This window comes from Nomascus leucogenys, chromosome 5, assembly GCF_006542625.1.
Source record: "Nomascus leucogenys isolate Asia chromosome 5, Asia_NLE_v1, whole genome shotgun sequence".
Taxonomy (NCBI): Eukaryota; Metazoa; Chordata; class Mammalia; order Primates; family Hylobatidae; genus Nomascus; species Nomascus leucogenys.
In genome coordinates, this window is record NC_044385.1 from 128,979,015 (window position 1) to 129,004,711 (window position 25,697).

The 25,697-nt window shown below is 39.2% G+C and overlaps 1 protein-coding gene across 1 annotated transcript in view; it reads right to left on the minus strand.

Annotated features, from left to right (window-relative positions):
• Positions 1 to 7,110: 7,110 nt before the first annotated feature.
• The window catches only part of CCDC168 (coiled-coil domain containing 168), a 30,749-nt gene continuing 12,162 nt past the window's right edge, over positions 7,111 to 25,697 (minus strand). The window contains exon 4 of the mRNA XM_030812470.1: positions 7,111 to 25,462. Coding sequence (XP_030668330.1) covers positions 7,195 to 25,462 — 18,268 coding nt within the window. The 3' untranslated portion in view covers positions 7,111 to 7,194. The remainder of the gene's footprint in view (positions 25,463 to 25,697) is intronic.

A 25,697-nucleotide genomic window follows, 5' to 3' on the forward strand; every position in this document is an offset into this window, starting at 1 on the left:
GGTGTTTTTCAAAGTGCTCTGAGGAGCTCTGTAGCTTCAGTGAAGAAAGAAGAGAGGGTAGAGAGCCAAGTCACCAGGGTCCCATGCCACTTTCCCTTAACCAAGAGCAGTTCTTCTACTCATGTGCCTGGAGAATATCTTGAGAGGTTCATTTCTAGGATTTTTCTTCTTTTCCATGTAATTTCCTCTTTTCCTTCCACCACTCAAGGAAGTATTCAGCTTAATTTTACTCCTTCCACAGAAGTGTGTTTTAGGGCTAAAAAGCAAATTCACCTGTAAAACTTTCTGAATTTTGTTTCAAAAGATTACGTCCATGGGAGAGCATAAGAGGCTGGTGGTGGAGGCTGATAGCAGAAAAGGATTTTCTAATAGAGGCAGAATGTCCAGAAGATGCAGAAGGGAGCATGAGGATTCCCCTCTGATTAAAAAGAATGCTTTTTAATCAAACCTTGTGGTTTGGCTAAAAAGAACAGTCTTTTCTTGGGGCGTTTCTTTTGTCAGCTATTTGCATGGTGTTTCCAGATTCTAAGATTCCCCAGTCCAGAATATATAAGTGAAAAGGTTAAATAGGAAACTAACCTCCATATCCTTTTTTGAATCCTAAAGTATCTAGCTAATTTTCCATATTTTCTCCACCTTTCAGTCTTCTGATATTTATTTTATGTGTTTTGTCCAGGGTTTTTAGCTGCAGCTGAAGGAAGAGATATGGTAGAATGCGTTTACTCCTACTTGTGTGGAACACACACACCCTTGGGTTTTTGACCTGAACAACTGGAAGGATGGATTTACCATCAACCGAGATGGGAAAGACTGCGAGTAGAACAGGTTTGCTCATGAAGATCGGCACTCCGGTTTGCTTATGTTAAGTTTGAAATATCTACTATTCAAACGAGGGGGGATATTGAGTAGGGCAATCATACACGTCTAGATTTTAGGAGAGAATTTTGGGGATGGGGATGTAAATTTGGTTGTAATCCAGTAGATAGAATGCCTTTCAAATCATGGTATTGAATGAGGTCACCAAAGGTGGAGAAAGAAAAAGAAAAAAACCCAGCACATGCAACTGAGATGTAGGAGCCGATGACGGAGGTCTGTGGTATCCTGGAAGCCAACTGAATAAAAATATTTCAAGAAAAAGGCAGCAGTCACCTGTGTCAAATACTGCTAATCAAAAGTAGTATTTTGGAATTAGATCTAGCATTGAATTTCACAACGTAGAGTCTACTGGAGACTTTGATAAGGAAAGTGTAAGTGGAATGGTAGGAGAAAGAAAGATTGGTGTGGATTTATGGGACAACAGGAATAGAGGAATTGGACTGTGAGTACAGATAATTCTTTTGAGGACTTTTGTTGCAAAGAGGAGAAAATAAATGGGGAAGTTGTTGGCAGGGGAAGAAGGGTTAATGGACGATTTTAATTTTATTTATTTATTTTTTAGTTGAACATGTATGCTGTTGGAAATGATCTGGTAAAGGGTGAAAAAATGCTAATGTAGCAGAGAGAGAGGAGAAATGTTGAAGTGATTCCACGAGTGTATGAGTGCTCTGGTTTGAATGTTTGTGTCCCTTCAAAATTCATGTTGAAATGTAATCCCCAGTGCAAGAGTATTAAGCGGTGGGGCCTTTAGGAAGCTACTAGGTGAATGGGATTAGTACCCTGAAAAAATAAAATGGCTTGAGGGAGCCTTTTTGGCCCTTTCTACCCTTCCACCATGTGAGCACACAGCAAGAAGCTGCGAGTGAGGAACAGGCCCTCGCCAGACACTGAATCTGCTGGTGCCTAGATCTTGGATTTCCCAGCCTCCAGATCTGTAAGAAATAAATTCTTGTTCTTTAGTAATTATCCAGTCTAAGGCAGTTTGTTATAGCAGCCCTAGTGAACTAAGACAATGAGAAAGAATGAGATTTGGCACGCAAATGGAGGCATTGACTTGAGATGGTTTTGTTCATCTGTGGTAATAGGTGAAGAGGCAAGTTATGTAGGTGGAGATGTGATGAAGAGAGTCTGTGAAGTCTCTTCTCAGTGAAGTATGAAGCAAGATCATCTGCTTTTGAGTGTGGGTAGAAGGTGTTCAAAGTTTGAGAAGAGAAGCAAAGGTATAAAATAGCTAAGAAGGCCAAGTTCTGTGGCTCGTGCCTGTAATCCCAGCACTTTGGGAGGCCGAGGCGGACAGGATCATTTGAGGTCAGGAGTTCGAAACCAGCCTGGCCAACGTGGCAAAACCCTGTCTCAACTAAAAATAAAAAAATAAAAAAAAAATTAGCTGGGCATGGTGGCAGGCACCTATAGTCCCAACTACTCGGGAGGCTACAGCAGGAGAATCACTTGAGCCTGGGGGGCAGAGGTTGCAGGGAGCTGAGACCATGCCATTGTACTCCAGCCTGGGCAACAGAGCAAGACTCTGTCTCAAAATAAATAAATAAAAAAAATAGTTAAGAGGGTTGGGGAGAGAATGGACTATGGGAATGTACTAAGGCCCACCAGAGTTTTGTCACAAATGTAAAGTGATTCCAATTAGAGTGGCTGTGTGTATGTGGGGTAACCTGGTGGCAGAATGCCATAAATCCAGCTTGAGTCTCTCACTGCTTTCAGTTGTCCCCTTCTCTCACTCATATCACCTCTCATCATCCCATTGTTCTGAACAAGCTACAGAAAACAAAGCATGGCAACAAATTTGAGACAGCAGTTCCAAACATGGAACTGCGCTCTGCAGTGACATGGAGTATTTTTAAGCTGTGAACATAGCGGCATCTGTTGGACACTGTATGAATTATTACCTCAAGGGAGTTCACAGTTTTATTATTGCATGGTGCTACATTCCTTTCCATTACGTACTTTCTTTGTCGAGCTGAGTTTTCAGCTGTTGCTGAAATAAAAGCAAGCATTGCACAAGAATCAGTGTGGTGTTCCATCCAATTCCAAAGTTTGAGTTGTGTCATGCCCAACAGGCACACACACCTCACTCAGTAATTGTGGTTAAGAATGAAATAGGCCAGGTGCAGTGGCTCACGCCTGTAATCCCAACACTTTGGGAGGCCGAGGCAGGCAGATCACGAGGTCAACCGATTGCGACCATCCTGGCCAACATGGTGAAACCCTGTTTCTACAAAAAATACAAAAATTAGCTGGGTGTGGTGGCATGTGCCTGTAGTCCCAGCTACTTGGGAGGCTGAGGCAGGGGAATCACTTGAACCTGGAAGGCGGAGGTTGCAGTGAGCAGAGATCAAGCCACTACACTCCAGCCTGGCGACAGAGCGAAACTCAGTCTCAGAAAAAAAAGAAAAGAAAAAGAAAAAGAAATAAAAATATTTTTATTTCAATTTATATGTACTATTCTTTAAGCAACCACTAAGTTGTTAAGATATGAGTAAGACCGGGCACAGTGGCTCATGCCTGTAAACCCAGCACTTTGGGAAGCCGAGGTGGTTGGTTTGTCTGAGGTCAAGAGTTTGAGACCAGTCGAGCCAACATGGTGAAACCTCATCTCTACCAAAAATACAAAAAATTAGCCAGGCATGGTGGCGGGTGCCTGTAATCCCAGCTACTCGGGAGGCTGAGGCAGGGGAATTGCTTGAACCAGGGAGGTGGAGGTTGCAGTGAACCGAGATCACGCCACTGCACTCCAGCCTGGGCGACAGAGCAAGACTCAAAAAAAAAAAAAAGATATGAGTAATAATTAAGTTGTTTAGACCTAAGCTACTTTTAGTGCTATTGTTAGCAATTTATTTTGACCTAGAGGTGCAGTGGAAAAATTAGAGATGCTAAGGGCACCTAATTAACTGAGAAAATGTGGGGGAACCTCTGACTTAAAAATGAATTCCTGCTGCTTTCTCTATTTCTTCCATGTGCTAGGTCAAGGCCTCATAAAGTGCAGTTGTATGCAGTAGAACTAAGAAATTCTCATGCCAAAGTCTAAATCTTGCAGGGAAATCACTTATGACAAATGCTATCTCCACCCTACTCCACCAAGTTCCCTCATTACCTTAAAACTTGAGCCTAAATATCTCTCCCTAGTTTTAATGGCATATGGCTACACCATGACCATCTGTTATAATATGGGAATTTAAAGCCAAGAGCAAACATGTGCCTTTTAGCTCCCCTAGGGACTTACATCTCTAAAAGAAGCCAGAACATGTGGGTCACCAGAAGACTTGGCTTGGACGTTTATCATTTTGTCAACATCTACTCCAAATAGGTAATTCTTGATAGATGACTTAGGCCAAATAATTGTGGCCTCAGGACTGCTTTCTTTTTGCCAACAGAGATACCAGTAATATACGTGTGTGTGTTGGGGAAATGAGATGCCACCAGATGGTGTTTGTTCATATGTCTATGTGTCTATGTGTGTTATGGGCCTTTCAAGAGACTGTCTCTCTTCCCTGACCTGACACTGTGAGTTTTGCAAGTCAAGACTGTGCTTTGCAGCAAAAGAAACTCTCAACAGAGTAAACAAACAATCTACAGAAAGAGAAAATATTTGCAAATCATGCATCCAACAGAGGATTAATATCCAGAATTTATAAGGAACCTAAATAAACCCAGAAGAAAAAGCAACTCCATTAAAAAGTGGGCAAAGGACATGAACAGACACTTTTCAAAAGGAGACAGACAAGCAGCCAACAAACATAAGAAAAAATACTCAACATCAGTAATCGTCAGAGAAATGCACAATGAGATACTACTATCTCACACCAGTCAGAATGGCTATTATCAAAAAGTCAAAAAATAATAGATGTTGGTGAGGTTGTAGAGAAAAAGGAACACTTATACACTGTTAGTGGGGATGCAAATTAGTTCAGCCACTATGAAAAGCAGTTTGAAGAGCTCTCAAAGAACCAAAAATAGAACAACCATTTGACCCAGCAATCCCATTACTGGGTATATACCCAATGGAAAAATAAATCATTCTTCCAAAAAGACATGTACTCGTATGTTCATCACAGCACTATTCACAGTAGCAGAAATGGAATCAACATAGGTGTCCATTAACAGTGGATTGGATAAAGAAAAATGTGGTACATACACACCATGGAATACTGTGCAGCCATAAAAAAGAACAAAATCATGTCCTTTGTTGTAACATAGATGCAGATGGAAGCAGTTATCCTAAATGAACCAATGGAGAAACAGGCAACCAAATATCACATGTTCTTCTTGGTAAGTGGGAGCTAAATCTTGGGTTCACTTGGACCTGAAGATGGGAACAATAGACACTGGGGACCCCAAAAGAAAGAAGGGAGGGAGGGAGGGAGGGAGGAAGGGCTGAAAAACTTCCTATCGGGTACTATGTTCACTATCTGGGTGATGGGAGCAATAGAAGCCCAAATTTCAGCACCACACAATATACTCTTGTAAAAAACCTGCACGTATACCCCGAGTCTAAAATAAAAATGGAAATTAAAAAATAGATTGTGCTGGCCATGCATGGTGGCTCACACCTGTAATCCCAGCGCTTTGAGAGGCTGAGGCGGGTGGATCACGAAGTCAAGAGATTGAGACCATCCTGGCCAACACGGTGAAATCCCATCTCTACTAAAAATACAAAAATTAGCTGGGCATGGTGGTGTGTGCCTGTAGTCCCAGCTACTCAGGAGGCTGAGGCAGGAGAATTGCTTGAACCTGGGAAGCAGAGGTTGCAGTGAGCCCAAGATCATGCCACTGCACTCCAGCCTGGTGACAGATCGGGACTCTATCTCAAAAAATAAATAAATAAATAAATAAATAAATAAATATGCTTTGTTAATCCAGGTGTGGTGTCACGCACCTATAATCCCAGTTACTTGGCTTAATCCCAGTTACTTGGCTTGAGCCCAGGAGTTCAAGACCAGCCTGGGTAACACAGTGAGACCTAGTCTCAAAAACGATAGTTTAAAAAATAATAAATACTTGAGGTAACAGATACCCTAATTACCCTGATTTGATCATTACACATTGTATGCTTGTATCATAATATCACATCAACTCCATAAATATGTACAGCCAATATGTACTCATAATAATTAAAATTTTAAAAAAAATTTTAAGATTGTGCTTCGTTAATTTTTGTTACGTTCAGTACCCAGGACAAGGCGTGGTATATGGCATGCTTACAATATGGAAAATAATTGATATTTGTTGCTTACAATATGGAAAATAATTGATATTTGTTGCTTACAATATGGAAAATAATTGATGTTATCTGCATAAGCAGATAAACTATAAAAGCTGAAAAAGCTTGAGCTTCAGGGCCTCAGAGATTTGTAAAAGTAAGACAGGTTTTCTGCAATTAGTTAAAAATGTTATTTCCACTTTGACTTACCCTCCATCACATCTGACTTCAAGTCAATGAGATTGGATAGGTTACCAATATTTTGGGGACTGGATTTAGGGGAAGTTGAGTTAGGATGCATTTAGACTGGGTTATATATTTTTGTGATTGACATTCACTTTGATATATATTTCTGTCAAAGTGTAGGAATAACTTCCAGGAATCCTTCTGCTCACTTTAAAGGACATATCCTAGGTGGTGAAATAAGGGTGCAAAGTCAGGGGCTACATCCCAACATGAAAGCCTCCTACAGTGTCCAGGACCAAAGGATTGTGCAAAGAGAGGAGAAACAGGACTTGAAATGTACAGTATGAGAAACTGGTAGGCAGAAAAAGGCTTCTTTTCATCAGGTGTGTACAATTATAAGCAGGTAAATCTTTCTGTACAGCATCTAGTCAAAAAGGATGTTCCCTTCTGTCAAGAATATACTCAAAAGAGCAGAGCATGAACTATCCATTTATTAGTCTTTCTTTTTTGATGGGAATTGCATGACATAAGGTTCACCAGAGTTTTTGTGTTTGCGCAGTATAAACCCATACCAATACCACATACAGCAAGGACATCTGTATGTGAAGTCACACATTTTATGCATCCCAACCTATTGGTTTGCACCTTACCGTATCTGATGTATCCCTTTCTGATGAAGTCTGGTGGTTCCTGATGAAATGGTATGCAAAATTGCCAGAATCAGCAAAAGTGCCTGAACTTTCTAAATTGCTAATGATAAATAACAAATTTCAATCTATCACTGGAAGATTGGATGACTTTCTATCTTTATATAAAAACACTTCACGAAGAAGCCATTGGACGTTATATGATTTTATTTTTCACAGAATATCATAATAGCGACCAGCTGTCCACTTCAGAGGAGTTTAGCTATGGTAATGTCAGCTGTGAAAAATGGTAGTAAGGGACCCCGAGAGCGACCCCAACAACTTTTTGGAGGAACTCCATATATTCCAAGAACTTGAAATCTTTGCCACTAGGGGAATTCTGAAGTTTCTTTTCCTTAAGGTTTCAGGGGGAATAGTCCAGCGAATGGTTTTGGGTGTAACCTCCAGTGAGTCTGCTGGTACACAGGCAAAAAAAAAGGGCCGGTTTTGTTTTCTTTCAGAATAGAAGTTGATATCATCATGATGAGGTTTTGATGCTGATTTATGTTTGACTTGGAAACAATCCAATCTTTCTGACTCATAATCATACACTCTCTTCTTTCTGTCACGTTTCTCTTTACTGTGTATACAACTGTAATCGTGGTCCCAATGACTGTTGTTCTTCCTAAATAAATCAGATCTGGCCTTCTTTCTTTCTTGGCTTTCTGGGTGCATGTGAGACTTGCCTTGGATTTTTGCAAGATGTGATTTAATATTTGATTCAGTTAAGGGAGCTGAAGAGTAACTTGTTCTGCTCATGGTAGTACATGAAAGCTTCTCTTCACTGAATGATACACTAGATGACCTAGACTGAATTTCCACAGTATTTGATGAACTATGACACAACCAGTCAGGAGATTTCATTTTGGAAGATGATTTATATTTCCTGCTTTTGTGGGACTTACAGGAAGGTGGTGTAATAATTAAGGTTTCCTTTCTGCACTCTCTAGTACAATGGGAACCTGAATCTTCACTGTAAAATGATTTCAAATCAGTTGTGATTTTGTAGAGATTTTCCAAAGGAATGCCTGTCTGTAATTCAAATAGAATTTTTTCTGATTCCTGACTTAAATAAGAGTTGGCTTCCAGAAACACACATTCCTCACTCTCACTTACTTCAAGACATGAACATTTGTCCAAGTCAGCTGGACTCTCAATATCTGTCTGAATATCAGTAAAATCTTCAGAAATCTGAGTTTCATATGAAACAGCTGAACCAGTAGCATTTCTCTGGGTCCTTAAATCGACAGATTCATATGTATTTCTTTCTTGAAACCATACATGGTATTGTTTGTTTTTTTCTGGAGTCACATGGAATTCTGACTCTGAAAGAACTCGAGTATCTTTCTTCCTCGGGCTGTGCAGATCATGGTCAGAAGCACACACAAGTGTTGGCTCTGGGAATTTTCTGATGAGTGACGAGTTTTCGTGGGGACTTTGCTTTCTGAAAGAAATATGTTGTTTTAACAGTTCTGTATCAATGGAAAGACTCCCACTTTCTCCACCAGCATCTACATTTTTACACATTGCAATTGTGTTTAACTTATTATGTTTGGGAAGTACATTTGGCTTAGGTAACATACTTCCAACTGGAAGCCCCAGGAGAAAATGAAGGTATTTGTATTGTAAATCAAGATCTATTTGATGGAGAGATTTTTCCTCAAAAAGTAACAAAAGTCTGTTTTGTTGTTTTGGTCCTGTGAAACCAGGATGAATACAGTTAGATAAGGGTTTCTGTCTCTCACGAGCACTGGTCATTGCATAAGATTCTCTTACAATTCTGGGAAAGGCTTTCATTTGTATCTCCAATGTTTTCACAGAAAAGTGCATGAGGAGTTTGCCTTTTTCTTTTACTGAGAGGTTTTGGAGGGTATGAGGCAATAGCATCTCACTAGCAGAAGTCACTGAAGATGTTCCATTTTCTAGCTTATTAATACTCTGTAGCTTTGTGATTGTCTCCTCACTGCCTCTTGAAATATCAACAATCGGTGTCTTCATACTGCTGACAAGAGGTGAATCTTTTTGGTATTTATGTTTTGAGTCAGGTTCTATGGTATCAGTCCCTTCTAGAGACATAAAGCTCATTGTTTTATGTCTCGAATAGAACCTCCAACTGTTATCTTTTGAAATAGTCCCTTTTGGATAAAAGTTGAACATTTGTAAAGATTTTCTTGCCATCTCTGGTATCAGATTCAGTTGTATTTCAAGTGCTTTTGACTCTAAATGATTAGTAAGCTTATTTTTTTCTTTGGCAGTAAACTGTTCTAAAAGGGATTTGTGCTGCGTTTTGGGATATATTGCTGTTGATATTGTATCTAGACCCTCTGGAAGAGGTGGTGACTTCAAGTCGTCAGGCTTATAGGCTTGTATGTTATCCAGTTTATGGGAAGAAATTTTGTCTTGGATCATATTTTTAACCTGGGATTCAGAGATAGCTTTGGTTGCTTCACAAATGGGAAGTAAATGTTCTGCATTTGTACTGTCTGCAACTATTTTGACTTCACTACTTTTAACTTGAAGCGGTGTGGGCACAGTTCCTGGGAAAGCTTTTTGTTGCTGAACCTTTGGTGTGGTCATGTCCCATACTGGTTCACTCTGATCCCTTTGCTTGGGTAACTTTGGATCTTCAAGCATAGATGGACACTCTGTGGGTGTCAGAATGCGTTTTAGAATCTTTTCTTCCTGTTTGATGATACGTAAGTCTGGTTTTTTAATGATCCTTGAGACATCATGCCCTGGAACAATCCGTTCTTTTGTTTGTGCCTTTAAGCATTTTTTATTCATTTCACTTCTGAGGTTTGCTTGTGATTTGACATTAGGAAGTTTCTGCATTTGTTGTTTGTCCACTGCAAGTGGCTGGGGATCTTGTGGAACTGTGTTTGTGAAATTCTGTTCCCCTTTTACAATTGTTAAAGTGTCTCTCTTAGACATTCCACTAGTGTTTGGTGATTTTTCCTGGAATTTAGGAAGACAGATTCTCTTTTCTCTTTCTAGGTTTGTCTTAGAGTCAGTGTGAGGTGAACGCATGATGGAAATAGAAAGACTTCTGATAAATATTCCTGAGACATCTTTACTCCATGAAACTATGTTCTTTAACTTAACATCATACTCTAATTTCTTTCTATTGCTTGGTGTCCCACGCCCTGTGATATTAAGCATCTGTGGAATTGGGTGATTCTGGATTTTCATAGTTAAATATTTGGTGCTCAATTCTCTTTTCAGATCTCTTATTGTTAATCTGCCTTTCTGGTCTTTACATTTGGGAGAAAGAGGAACATATGAATAAAATGAATCCAGAACATTTCTTTGAAATAATTTTTGTAGTTGAATGCTTTGTTTTGCATTAGATGCTTCTAGTTCTTTTTTCTGTTTTTGCATGATTAGGCGGCTGTTCTCCCTATGATTGATGACCTGAGTCTTCATTTGAGATTCCTCTGCCTTTAGAGATGGAAGATGCAGGTGTGCACTACTGCTTGTGTCCATTCTTCCTCTCTCCTTCTCCAGATTGGCAGTCCTGGCCTTGTGCATCTCTGTTTTCTCTTCTTGCAGATATAAAGCTCTGTTTGAGCCTATTTTTGATTTCCCTTCTTTCTGATTCACAGTACTATCATTGTCCATTTCTAATTTTTTCTGCTCTAGATTTCTGTTGGTGTTTGCGTCTGTTTGATCTTTTTCCTCCAGATCCCCTGATTGAAATTGAAAAGTCCAGGGAGGGAATAGGGACTTCGGAAGCAATTCCAGAAAACCTTCCTCTTGTTCTGAAATGAGCAATGCCTGCTCCTTTCCCCCTTTTGCAGGGTCAATCTCTGTCGTATCCATGTGTATTCCTGGTAGCATCTGTAGGCTGAGGTGCGCTGTTGTTATCCTGTCCACATCTGTTTCCGATGGTGTCTTCTGCTTTCCACTTTGAAGGGGAAACTTAGAAAGGATAGTGTTTGGCCTGGTCTTGTGCCCATGTTCACACCGTCGGGTCACTTGCTTTTTCATGACAATATCTTGTTCTTCTATATTTTGGGGGGCATTCCAATTGGTGACGATACTTATTTTTTTGAGTGATCCCTTTGTCTTTGGTGCTAACACTTTGGGAGAAAACATTTTGCTGATTTTATCATTACTTTGTACATCTTCCTTTGGCTTATCAAATTTACATGAACCTGCAAGTTCTGGAGATACTTTCGATGGAGTTTCTTGCTGGTGAGCATATCTCTCTGAAACAGAAAATCCTTTTGAACTTGCAGGGGTGCCAAGTGTGACATACAGTTCCTCAGATATTTTCCTTATCAGTGAAACTGAAGCCTTAGGACTGATGTTATGGTTTAAGTTATCCATTATTTCAGTTTCTTCTTCCAGACCTCGCATTTTAGTTGCATCCATTGTGGGATGGGAAAGAAACGCAGTAAAAGTTTCTGTTTTGTATTTTTCGGGCTGAGCCTTTTTCCCTGTAAAGAGCCATTCCAGCCTTTTCCCACCTCTTGTGGTACCAAACCCTGTGAAATAAATGTCCTCATCCTGGGAATTTAAAACTAACTGATTCAAATCTCCTTCTGACCTGACTCGTGAAGGTTCATTCCTTTGCTGGACGCTGATCATGAAGTTTGAGGTCAACTGTTGCTCTGCCTCTGGGCGGGGCACATACTGTTCTGCTTGCTTAACAGCGTTTTTATCATCACCTTCAACTGAGTCTCTATTTGTTATTTTCTGGGTATTTGAGGGTACATGGAGAGTTCGCTGCGGACAAGATGATCCTGTAATTCCTGAAGTGTCTTTGTCTATTTTGTTCCCTGAATGCAGATAAAGAGGAGGTGCTGATGGTATAGAAAGAAAAGTCCTTGACAGAACCACACATTCTTCGTCTTTATCTTCGTGTACTTTTTTCTCCAGTTTGTTAATATTCAACACTAATTCCTTTGCATTAAGGATATGTGACATTGGTGAAATCCTTGCCTCTTGGCAGTGTATCCTGACCCTCATATCTATCGTTTTCACTTCATGCCTGTTTTCTTTCTGTGACCTGTGTGGTTTTCCTTTTCTTACATCACCACTCCTTGCCTCTGCATCTGCTGTTTTCTCTGTATCTGGTAATGCTGATGGCATTAGTGGAAGTAAAAAGGATGTCTTACCTCCAAGCCTCTCTTCATCTGCATGTGTAGCTCTCTCCAGTTTAAGGTTAGATGGCAAAGGTTTGGAAAAGGGTATGCACATTTTTCTTTGAATCATACCTGGTGGTTTATCTTGACCTTCATGTTCCTTTCGTCCTTGCCCTCCAATGTTCACGTGCAGTTCTGTTCTGTGGAGCATACAGGAACGAGGTGACTTCTTTGACTTCAAAGTTATATCTGTGCCTCTCGTATCAATTATTTTTTCTTGGTTCCTCTCTTCTTTTTGAGGGATATGTTGCTTTTCATTTTTAACATCTTTTGAGATATTACCAACAATGGACTCTCTATGTACAGTCTCCCCTATGTGTGATATTCTCCGCAAAATAGGTCTTTTAAGCCTTAGCATTTCATTATCTAAATGTGTTTCTTTATCCAATTCTAGTTGAGATAGAGATGGCAATGAAGTAGATTTGGTCAGAACCACACCTGGTTCACCTTCATATTGCTGCATCTTCTCTTCCTGATGTTTGGGGAATATTACGATGCTTACTATTTGCACGTCATCCTCTTCCTTGTTCTGCGACATATGTTTTCCTTTTTGTAGATAGATTAAAATATCACCAGCAATTGGCCTTATATATGTGCCTCCCTCAGTATCTGGTGATACCTGGTGTTTTACTAGGGGAAAAGAGGATCTTGTTAATATCGGTATGCTTTCCTCCCGGAAGCCAGTATTCACGTTAAGGTGAAGTGGGGAGGATCTAGAAGGACTCTCAGACAACATGACACCTGGCCCACTTTTAACTTTCTGGACCTTTTCCTCCTCTTGTTCTCTAGTTTTCCACTGAAGATCACTTAAACTGTGTGTATGTGAGACAGGCGATTGCTTTGCCTTCAAATACATTTTGTTGGGATCCAGTACACTGGTCCTATCTGCAACTTTTTCTCTATCCTTCTCTTCTTTCTGTAGCAGGTGTGCTTTTAATTGCTTTACATCAGTTGAAAGTTCTCCATGGGTTGCTTCTGGACATGCTATTCTCCCTGCATCTGATGATTCCTTGGACCGTGACTGTGGGAGAGACACTTTTGCAATTCTTATGTTCTCCTGTCCTTCTGTTGTATCAAACTTAAGATATGGTGGAGTAAGTAAAGAAGTATTAATGCTTGTCAGACCTGTAACTTGTTTATTTTTATCTTCCTGAATCTTTCTCTTTTGTTCTTTACTTTTCCACTGCAATTTTTTGGTATTGAGTATATCTGAGAGTAGTAATTGCTTTGCCTTCGGGTCTGTACATTTGGGGAGCATTTTGTCTTCCATATCTATTCTGAGTCCACCTTTCTCTTCTCCCCGTGCTATGGGTTGCACTGGTCCTTTTGAGTTGCTTAACGTGTAACCATGCAGTGACTCAGTATATGCTTTTTTGCCTGAATCTGATGAATCCCGAATCTTTAATGGTGGAAAACTGAATTGTGTTTTTCCTAATGTGCCTTCCTTTTCACTCCTTCTAGTGTCACAATTCAGGTAAAATGGAGGAGGAGGGAATGAAGCAGAAGATTTCCTCGGAACCACTCCAGGTTCCTTTTTGCTTTCCTGTACTCCTTCCCCTTGCTCTTCAATGTGCAAAGGGTAGTTCTTTCCATTGCATAGAAATGCAAGTGGGAATGCCCCTGCTCTCAAATGTATCCTTTTGGGGAGTATTCTACCTTCCCTGCCTTCTATTTTTACTCTGGCCTTTGCCTCTTTATATGGCATTTGTTGATTTGCTTTTAGTATTACTTTATGTGAGCTAATCCCTTCATTTGAATTTGCACGTCTGCTTTTTCCTGCACCTGATGCTATAGGAAGCTTTAGTTGTGAAGGAGAGAATCTATGGTGAGAGAGAGAAGGCATGAACGGATGAGTTTTTGTCAGAATCACATGAGGATGTCCTGTCCTGTCCTGCTTCTGTCCTGCTCTCTCTTTCATGCCCCAATGTGGCTCCTTTCGCTTGCTCAGGGGACTGCGCTCAGTGATGCTGAACACTTGTGGAGGTGCTGATGTCTTTGACTTGAAAACGGCACCATTGGGGTGCATTAGGCCATGCATGGATACTGCTTGTACTCTGTCTTCTTTCTGTGGGAGGAGTTGTTTCTCTTTCTTTACAAGGCTCTCTGTTGGCTTTGTAGGTGCTGTTTGCCCTGAAGGCAGTGACTCCTGGATCTCAAGATGTAGCATAAAGCTTCTTGCTATTCCTGGTTCGCCTTCATTTTCTTTTACTGAGTCTAACTCAAGGAAAGCTGAAGAAGTGACAAAAGGACAAGTTTTGCTCAGAAGCACAACTGTTTCCACCTCACCTTCTTGTGCCTTTTCCCCTTGTTGACTGATGTTCACCTGCAGTTCCTTTGTTTTTAGTATATGGGAAAGGGGTGATTTCTCTGCCTTCACAGCTATGTGCTTGGGATGCATTACACTTTTCTCTGAAATACTTGCTTTATCCTTTTGGATCTTGGCCATGTATTTTGTTCTTTTTGAATCACCTGTGATATCATTCAAATATGACAATGTATATTTTAATTTCCCTGTATCTGATGATGCCGTGTGCCATGAGGGTGGAAGAAAAGATCTTGTTACTCCTTGTTCCTCTTTTTTGCCTGCTGTTCCTTTGTCTAATTTACAGTGAGGTAGAGAAGGTATTGTCAGAAACGCATCTAGTTCACTTTTTCTTTCCTGTACATGTCTCAATTTTTCTTTTATGTTTGTTGGTACTTCTCTAGTTTTTGAGCCACTGCTGCCAGGAATATTGAGTGTCTGTGGAAGCGATAATTGCTCTGCCTCAAAAATTGTGCCTTCAGGTTGTATTACATAATCCACACTTACTGTTTTTCCTCTATCTACTTCTTTCTGTGGCTTGTATTCTTGTACTGTTTTTACGTCATTTGAGCTATCCACCCCAAATGACTTTGTATGTGCTATTTTCCCTGCATCAAATGATTTCTGCTGCCTTAGTTGCAAAGTAGCAGATTTTATTATTCCTTGTAAGTCTTCCTCTCCTTCTTTTCTTGTATTCAGTTCATAACGAGTTAGAGAAGACTCAGAAGGCAAATGCAGGAAGAGAACTGTTTCCTGTTTACTCTTGTGTCCATCCCTTTTCCCTTGCTCTGTGCCTACTCCATCTGCTTGCTGTTGCTCTACAGTTTCTCCATCCCTTTTCCCTTGCTCCTCACCTTCTCCGTCCTCTTTCCCTTGCTCCTGGCCTTCTCCATCCCTTTTCCCTGGCTCTTTAGGATTCAGTGGTAGGTTCTGTGAAAGTGCCTTCTTTCCTTTCAGATCTTTGTCTTCTGGATGCATTAAGTCTTTCTCAGCTGATAATTTTACTTCATCCTCTTCTTTCTGTTGCATGTAATCTTTTGCTTTTTGTACTTCACTTGCGATATCACCCTCACTGGGCACCCCATTTGCTTTTTTCCCTGTCTCTGATGATTTCTGGTGCCTTAGTTGTGAAACACCAGGTCTGATTATTCCTCGTTGGTCTTCCTCTCCTTCTATTCTTGTGTCCAATTTATAATGGGTTAGAGAAGAACTGGAAGGCAAATATAGGAACAGAACTGTTTCCTGTTCACTCTTGTCTCCATCCATTTTCCCTTGCTCTATGCCTACTCCATCTGCTTTCTGTTGCTCTTCAACTTTGTGATCCATTTTCTCTTGCTCTTTGTCTTCTCTATCAACCTTTTCTTGTCCTGCACCTCTTCTGTCCTCTTTCCCTTGCTCCTCACCTTCTCTGTCCTCTTTCCCTTGCTCCTGAGCTTCTTGATCCCTTTTCCCTGGCTCTTTAGTATTCAATGGTAGGTCCTGTGAAATTGCCTTCTTTCCTTTCAGACCTTTGTCTTCTGGATGCATTATGTCTTTCTTAGCTGATATTTTTACTTCATCCTCTTCTTTCTTTTGCACGTAATCTTTTGCTTTTTGTACTTCTATTGTGATATCACCCTTACTGGCCACTCCATCTGCTTTTTCCCCTGCCTCTGGTGATTTTTGGTGTGATAGTTCTGGAAGATAGTATCTTGTTATTTCAGTGACATACTCTGCTTTTTCTCTGCTTGTATCCAGTTGTAAATGAGAAGGAGAAGGGACGGAAGCGCAGGCATTCGTCAGAAGCACACTTGGTTCACCTGTTATATGTTCTATTGTTTTCTCTTGCTCTTTGATGTCCAACTGAATTCCCTGTGAAATTGATGATTTCATTTTCTTCAAAGCCCTAATTTTTTCCATTTTTCGCCTCTCCTGTTCTTTTTGCAACATAGATTCTAGGGCCTTTTTTACACTGTTTGAGATATTATCAGAAATACACTTTTCATATGCTATTTTCTCTGTATCTGATGACTCTTGGAGATTTGGTTGTGAAAAAGGGGATCTCATTTTTATTCCCATGGATTCCTCTCCTTCTATTGTGCCCACTTTAGAGTAAGGTGGAAAAGAGATGGAAGCAAAAGGTTTGCTCCAAATCTCAACTTGTTTATCTTCCTGAATCTTTCCTCCTTTTTCTTTGATGTTCAACTCTAATTCTTGGAATACTGAAGGCTGCTTCACCTCCAGAGCTATTCTTTTGGAATGCATGATTTTTTCCAAAGCCTTTTCCACTCTGTCTTTGTCTTTCTGCGGCATATGTTTTGCTTTTTCGATACTGCTTAAACTATCATCAATTGGCTGCTCACATTTTTCCATTGTATCTGATAATTCCTGGTGTGTTGATGATGAAAGACAGAATCTTGTTATTCCTCTCATGTATACCTCTTTTATTCTAGGATTCCATTCCGAGTGAAGTGGAGAAAGAATAGAAGCACAGAGTTTATTCTGAACTACATTTAGATTACTTTCATCTTCCTGCGTCATTTTCTCTAGTTTTTTATTGCTCCGTTTTGGTTCCTTTCCATGCAGTAAATGTTTAAAAGGTGATTTCTTTCCTTTCAAAGTGATACATATGAGGCCCATTATATCTTTCACATCTACTATATTTTCTCTATCTTCCTTCTTTTTCTGTGGAAAACACTTTGATTCTATTACATTACTTAAACTCTCTCTATTAATTGACTCTGCAGATGATACTCTTCTGACATTTGATGATGCCTGGAGCTTTAGTGGTGGAAGGCAGCCCTTTAGAGTTCCTGACTTATCTTTACCTGCTTTTGTTCTTGAATTTGAATTTGAATTACTATGTGATAGAGATGGTAAAGCAGTACACAAGTTTGTCAGTTTCATACTTGATTTACCTTTACCTTCTTGCATCTTGCCCTCTTGTATTATAATGTCCAACAGCGAAGGAAATTCCTTTATACTGAGTGTATGTGACAGTGATGACTTCCTTGGCTTCAAAGGACCAGGCTCTCTCATTTGATCTGCTCCAAACTCAGATGGCTGGATACACTGTGGAGCTGTTTGAAACAAAACCTGTTGTCCATACTCTTCCTTCTCCCTCACTTTTGCTTTGTTTAGGGAATTTCTTGTTTCAGAAGATTGTTCATATGTATCCCAGGTACTAGGTGATTGCTCCATATTTATGCATAGTAGACTAGGTATAGAAACACATATAGATTTTAGCTTTGCATTTAATGCAGCTTTATGTCTGTCTACTTCTGTCTTCTGGGCTTTAAAGTTCTGTTTCTGCTCCTTATTAATGCTTACAACAGCATAACTTGCAGTATCAGGTGATTGTGAAACTGCTGATTGCTTTGCCTGCAAAGGTCCACCTTGGGGACTTGACCTGTCAGCCATTTTAAGGCTGCCATTCTGTCTTTTCATTTCTTCTGAAGCAGGCGAATGCCTGCCAACAGAATCTGGGACAATTGCTGCCAAATTACAGAAAGCATTTTCTTTTAAAACAGAATGGCCAATGTTCTGTTTATCATATTTATTTGATATGGCATCATCTGTTGCCTCACCCAGTTCTGCACAATTATCTGATTTCTCCATCCTTGGGAGCCCAACTTTGAGACTTTCTTTTCCATTTTTGGTTTTTTCTATTTTTACATTTTTTTCTAAATTCCCTTTGTAAATCTGACTTTTTGAGAAAAAGGTTTCTCCCAAAAGCACATCTTCTGATTTACCAAGATGACGATCCTTTCTAAGATATGTATTTGCCATGAAGTTTTCTGCACAGAATGGATCCATTTCTGTAAGATGTTCTTGCTTCTCTTCCCCATTTTCTCTATCATGTAGTTTTGCTCCCTTTACCAAGTTGGAAGTCCTTCTCTTGTCAATGGAATCAGAATACCTTGCTATCCCTTCAGCTAGTGACTCTATTTGTGTTGGTTGTGTGTGACTTAACCCTGATATTCTCACGTCTATCTCTGTTTGGAATCCACTTTGCCTTTTAATGTCAGAGGAATCTGGAGTGAAGGAAATAGTATTTGGAAATGTATCAGCCACATTTTCACCTTGCCACATTGCTTTCAGTTTGGTTTTTAAATTGGATTCAAGTTTCTTCCTATGTTTTGTAGTAAACTGTCTATTGATTTTATGTATCTGTGAAATTGGTGATTTCTTTTCCTTCATAGTTAAACATTTGGGATTCAATATAATTTTCCTTTCTGATAACTGTATTGTGTTTTTCTGGTTTTTAGAGTCAGATAAAACAGGCATGAAGAAATCTAAAGGACTCAAGAAAGTTGCAGCTAAGTTTTCTGGTACTTCTTCCTCTTCCTCTGTAATATGACCATGATTTTCTTGGCGCGTTCTGTTGGATACAGTTTTTAAATAGGATTTAAGTTTCTTCCTATGTTTTCTGGTACACTGTCTATTGATTTTACATATCTGTGAAATTGACAACTTCTTTTCCTTCATAGTTAAACATTTGGGATTCAATATAATTTCTTTTTCTGGTAACTGTGATGTGTTCATCTGGTTTTTAGAGTCAGAAAAAACAGGCATGAAGAAATCTAAAGGACCCAAGAAACTTGCAGCTACATTTTCTTGTACCTCTTCCTTTTCTTCTGTAATATGACCATCCAGATTTTGTCGGCATGTTCTGTTAGACAGAATGCCCCTCGCTGCTGTATTGAGTAAGAGTTTATCAATCATTGATTTGGATGGTGGACTCTTAGCATATTCAGTGGCACTAAATAATGCCTCTCCTATACTTGTGCACCATTGCCTCCCTTTCATCTTGTACGTAAAGCGGTGTTGCTTTTTCTTTCTGTGGTTTTCTGTAGAATATCTTATGATATTAAACAACTGCGAAATTCGTAGTTGCTTTGCCTTTAAAGTTACACATTTGGGACCCATTATACTTTTCTTGCCTATAAACTCTAATGTATAGCTCTGGCTTTCGTATTCAGATGACATGAGGCTGGAGAAATCTAAAGGTTTTAAGACTGTTCGTAAGTTTTTTTGATTCCATGCAGTTTTCTCAGAAACAGAACTACCCCATTTCCTTCTGGGATTTTCATCCCAAGGGGTATCACGTGGTATTGAACCAATCTTTGATTTCCCTGTTTTGGGAAATGAAGTCTTTAGACCTTCCATACATTTTATTGCTTCTTGCATATGAGGACTTTGTTTCATCATGTATCCAGAAATAGGCTCTAAAACAGTTTCTCTAAAGTGTGTTTCTTGCTTTGTTTTTTGCACTATGTGAGACAAATTCCAAGATCTGCCTTCGGGACTCTTCAGTTCAGATCCTGGTTTGCAAGGGTCAGGATCTTTCATTTGATGTGTACTGAAACTGAGGTGTTGACTATAGCATGGAACTGATTCTGATAACATTTTTTGAATATTTTTATCTTCCCTTTCATATTGTACATTCATGTTCATTGCATTACTAGATCCACTTTCCATGTCAGTCAAATTTGCCTTCTGTGCCTCCCCACCATGTGGTGATTTCTGTAACTCCAGGACAGTTGCTTGTAGATCTTTATTAAACTCTGCCTTTTCCCCTTTACCCGAACTGTGCTGTTCCCCCATACATTTCCTATCAGTTGGTACACCACGTTTTATTGCACCAATTAAAACTTCACCGTTTACTGAGTCCTCTGATTTTAGAGGAAGAAGTTTTGAATTTACTGTACATATTGTGCCATTTTGGGTCTGGAGGCATTTCTTTGTCTCCTCTCCTTGTATTGGCTCTGCAGGCTGAAGTTGCTGTGGGACATCTTGTTTGGTAACAAACAGAATTTTCCTACTTCCTTGGTTTTCTAATTTGTGAAAGTCAAGATCCTTCCCCTGACCTGAATGGAATATGAAATGTTGCAGGCGCTGTGGAATTACTTTTAACAATGCCTCCTGTTTCCTTTCTTCTTGCTCTTCATCGTGAAGACGGGTTTCTTTAATGTCATGTGAAGTAATACTATCTTCACATGGAGATGTATCTTGCTTTACTTGAGTAGGACTGAGTCTTTTTTCTCTTAGCGTGTCTTTTTCTGTTTCTACCTTGCCATACTTGTTAATGTCAGGTGTCATAGTCAGGAAAGCATATGTTTCATCTGCCCCCTTTTTGCCTTGATGCACTTCTTTCATTTTGGTTGTCAAGTTACAGCTCAGTTCTTTTCTATGGTTTGGACCAGCACCAGCCTTGATATTGAGCATGTATGAAATTGTTGGCTTCTTTGCCTTTATAATTCCACATTTGGGATTCACTAAAGTTTTCATGTCTGAAAATTGTTTTAAGTTTCTCTTTGTTTTAGGTGTAGATAAAGCAGGCATGCAGGAATCAAAAATCACTGTCTCTTTCTTTCCACTACCACCAGCCTGTTCCTTTTGATGGCTAGAATCAGATGAGATACAACCTTCTCTTGCATAAAATATGATTTCATCAACCTTTGCTTCCCCAGACTTTAGAGGTGAAAACCTAACATGACTCTCTACCTTTTCAAATGGAAATTGATCCAGTGTAGGGCATGAAGTAGGCTCCAAAATAGTTTGTGTAAAATGTGTTTGTGGTTGTACCTGAATACTTGTATTTCCTGGTTGGTTCAGTTCCTCATCTGATTTGACAAGCTCATTATCCTTCTGATATGCATTGAGTATGAAGCCATGGCTGTTCTCCAGAGCCTGTAAGGCTTTGGGAGGTGGAATCTTAGGACCCACAGGGACTTTTATGTCATTTTCTGTTTTGTTGGCTTTTTGTAGTTCTTCAGCTTCTAAAGGACCCATTTGGAGACTAGTCTCTAAAGCAGTTTGTTTAAAACCTGTTTGGTGCTGCAAACGTTGTCCATTAATAGGTAGCTCCAGTGTTAAACAGTTCAGCACTGGGTCTGATTCAAGATGGATTTCCTTCATTTGACCCGCCTCAGACCCCAGGTGCTCGCTCAGCTGTGGCACTGCTTCTAATAAAACTTTATGTTCCTCTTCCTTTCCATCTTCCAGTTTTTCCTCTCTGTCATGGGATATAGTATTCTTAGCAAAGACATCAATGTATGTCTTATCTGCTGTTCCTCCTTGCTTTAATTGAGACGCAGGGAGACAGAACTCTCTCTGCAATCTGCTATGCATTGGAGAGCAAAGGGTATTTAGACATTCAGGTACCAATCCTTTAGTTTGGTTTATCTTTTTAAACTTAGTCATAAAGTCTAATTCTGATTTCTTTCTGTGGCTTGTGACACTGACTGTCTCTGAGATTGATGGCTTCACAGCTTTTGTATTTACACATTTGGGCTTTGCTGTACTTGTTGTGAGTGCAAATGTTACTCTCTTTTTCATCACTTTAGAACAAGATAAAACAGGCGTGCAATAATTGAAAGTCTCTGGCGAAGTTGCTGGTAAATCTTTTGGTATTTCTGTCTTTTTTTCTGCAAAACAGTAACCCATTTCTCTTGTATCACTTCCATTACTTGGAATATCACTTTCTCCTGTTTGGTTTAAAGGGTCTCCAATCAGTGATTTTCCCGATACTGGAGAAGGCGTCTCTGAATCTGCAGTGCATTTGCAGTCTGTTTGTGTGTTTTGAGTACTCTTCACATTCTCAGCATGAGATAGTTCCATTATGGGAGAGACAACAGACTCCATAATAGTTTCTGTGAATGGGATTGCTTGATGCATTTCTTTCTCTGTTTTAATCTCCTTCTCTAGATGCGCATCAGGTCCAAGGTTCCAGCTATCAGGCAGGACTGCTTTTGGTAGAGTTTCTTTGACGCCTTGTACTTCATCTTGCAATTTAGCATCTAGTGTGTTTTGGGATTCATTTCCCTCATTAATGAAATATGGATACTTTTCTTCCCTTTCAATTTGGGATTCCTCTTGGACTAGCTTGATATGACTGTGATTCTCTGCATTTAACCTGCTATACATTCTAGTATTAGGCAAAATAGACATGGGAGGGTAAATAACATTCAGAAGCATACCTGCCGCAATTTTATCTTGCAGTATCTGTTTAATTATAATTTCAAAATTGCCTCTCATTTTTTTCCTGTGGTTTGGAGTACCACATATATTGATATAAGGCATCAGTGAGATTGCTGGCTTCTTTACTTTCATAATTACATATTTGACACTGAGTACACTTTTTGTTTCTGATAATTTTTTTTTAATTTCCTGCCTTTTAAAATATGGTAAAGTAAGCAAGTGGTTATTGAAAGACCCCAGGGCAACCGCAGGTAAATATCTTTTCATGTCTTCCTTTTCTTCTACAATATGACTATCCATTGTCTTTTGGAGGTTTCCACCAAATGGGACACTATACTCTGTTGTTTCAATTAAAAGTTCACCAACTGGCAAGTTCTCTGGCATTGTAAGTGGATTCTTTGGATCTCCGGCACTCTCTCTGTCTGTAGGTCCATCTGTGCTTTGCTTCACCTTCTCAACTTGAAATGGATCCATCATGGGGCATGGACTAGTCTCCAAAATAGTTTGTGTAGAAAGAGTTTGTAGTTGGACCTCTTGCTCTTTATTTGGGGCTTTACTACTTCCTGAACTGATCTGTTCCGTTTCGAATTTGACATACTTGGGCTTTTGCTTTAGATGTATGCTGAAACTGAAGCCTTGTGTCAGGTCTGAATTTGCTTCTTTCTCCTGTTCCTCTCTATCACACTGTTGTGGCTTTTTAAATGTAGAGCTCTTATCAATGTATTCTGCATTCTGTATTTCCTTCTCATTTAGTAATTTCTCTTGCTTTGATGCTGAATGACTGAGCCTTATTATTCTTAATGTGTCTGTCTTGGCTTTTAATCTGCTATGTGTTTCTGTATCAGGTAGTTGAGAAATGGTATAAGTGGCACTGTGAAATGCATCAGACCTTTCTTTATCTTGATGCATATTTGTTATGTTACTTCCAGTGCTGCATTCCAGTTCCTCACTTTCACATAGGTCACTGTCTTCTGTAACATTAAGTATCAACGGTTTATTTTCCTTCAGATTTCCACTTTCTGTACTCACTTGAATTTTTATGGCTTCTAATTCTTCACTGCTTTTATGCATTTTGCTTCCTAGGGAAATGAGCAAAGGGACATTTGACAACTCCAGAACAAGTTCCAAAAAATCTTTTTGTTTCTGTGTATTTTCCCTTGGAAAGCACCTTTGCATTTTTGGTGTGCTGGTTGGTAACTCCTCTCCATTTGAAAGTTGAAGATGGGAATTCTCTGAACTTTGTAGGTCCTCCTGTATTTTCATTCTATTGTTCGATTCCATTTCGGGAGAGGACACAAGTTTCTGCATAGGTTTCGGCATAGCTTCTTCTAAAGATGTCTCGTGCTTTGGAATATGGAGATCAAATGGTTTTTTACTATTTGGAACATGAAATTCTGTAATACCAGTTCCCTTTGCTTGTGTAATTGAGTCTTTAAGAGATTCTTTACTCTTCCCATTTGTTTCTACTAGTAAACAAGGTGCTTTTAGTTGAACAGTGTTGACCATGAGGGATTGTTCTAGCTGAGGTAACATTTTTGGTGAAATGTTTTTTAGTCCTTTGTTTTCTTTGTCATACACCTTTTCCTTTTTAGTAATACCTGAGATTCCTGTCTCCTCAAGAGGACCTACAGGATTGATTTTCTCTGTATCTGGTGACTTATTTTGCTTCTGCAGAAAATGTCCACATTTTATTAAACCCGGCATGACTTTCACTAGTTGTTTTCTGGAATATTTTTTAACATAAGGCAGAATAAGCTTGGAAACAGAAATAAGATGCAAAGCTATATCTGATATATCTTTCCTTTCATGTAATTCTTTCTTCTCAGTGTTATTCTTGCATCCTAACTCATTCCTATTTTTTAAAGTGCGACATACTGTGATTTGAAATACTTGTGAAGTTGGTGTTTTTTTGGCTTTTAGAGATGGAATGTTAAGACTGAGTTTGCTTTTACTGTCTGGTGTTTTTCTTCTATTTTTCCGCCCTTTAATGGTAGACAAAAGAGGCACTGAGCTATATGCAGAATCCTGGTTCAATTCTGATGAAACAATGTGTTGTTGGCCTTGTGGTTCTACACTCCTTAGTTGTGGCATATCTTCAGTAACTAAATTTGGATTCGGAGTTAAAACTAGAAGTTCAGCATTCTTAAAAATAGTGTCTTGCCCCATAATTGAATATTTAATCTTGTTTGAATTTATAAACCAAACAGAATGTTGGTCCTCACCTAAGTGTTCATCAGACTCCAGGCCCTTTACTGAATATTGTGCCTCAACAATTGATGGAACTTCAACAAAATGTTGGTTCCTATCCAAATCTTGGGACTGGAAGGAGTCTTGTGTGCTGCTAGAAAATGGCTTCCTCATCACATCTTCAGTCTGGGCAAAGTTGCTGGCCTTGCTATCAGGCTGGCTGTTAATCGATGCTTGGTTGTGATTTATATATTGGGCTTTACTAGTAAATTGGGCTTCATAAAGACCTTGATTCTGAAAAGCATTTTGTCCTGGAAAAGAATCCTGTGCTTGGACAGAAATAACCATTCTAACAGAAGGTTGATTCTGATTCAAGGGCTCTTGAGATCTTGAGCATTGATAAGTAGTTCTACTCCCTAACTTAGTTCTGGGTTTTGAAAGAATTTTATTTCTCACATTTTCTTCCAGAAGTCTAACTTGATCTCTAGAAAGAAATAAGTGGGCAAGAGGGCAACGTGCCACATCTAGATCTTCATTTTCTACAGTGAATCTAGATGCTGAAAAGCTAAGATCAGAAGAAAATCCTGAATTTTTGTTTTTGTTGGTTTCCATCATTGAAAATAATTTCTTGGAGGAAAATTGTATTGTTTCATATTCTTTGTCTGGATGCTGTGTATGGCTTAGACACATTTCCTCTACTTCTGAATAAAACAATGACAAAGATGAGCTGATTCCATTTGAAGATGGCACATGACTTTCACTAGAGTCACTTACTTGATCTTCACTTACACTAGTACCTGACCATATTATTTCATGTGAGAATAAAATTCTATCTTCAAAGTTACATTCCTTTTCTTCAGATGTAAGTGATGAAGTAATTCTTTTTTCTAAAAAGGTGCCAACTCTGAAATATAAGAAAACAGTGTACAAATGAATACTAGAATATATTTCATATAAGAATTACCTTTCAGATTTAAGAAAATGCAGCAGTGTATGAAAACAGATCAGCATAGAGATAAATTGGAAAATCATTATCCATATTACAAAACAATTCATTACTTAGTTCTTCTCATTTAATAAACTAATCAACTGAAAAAGTGAAGTGAATCAATTATATATCTCAGAGACTATATGTCAGC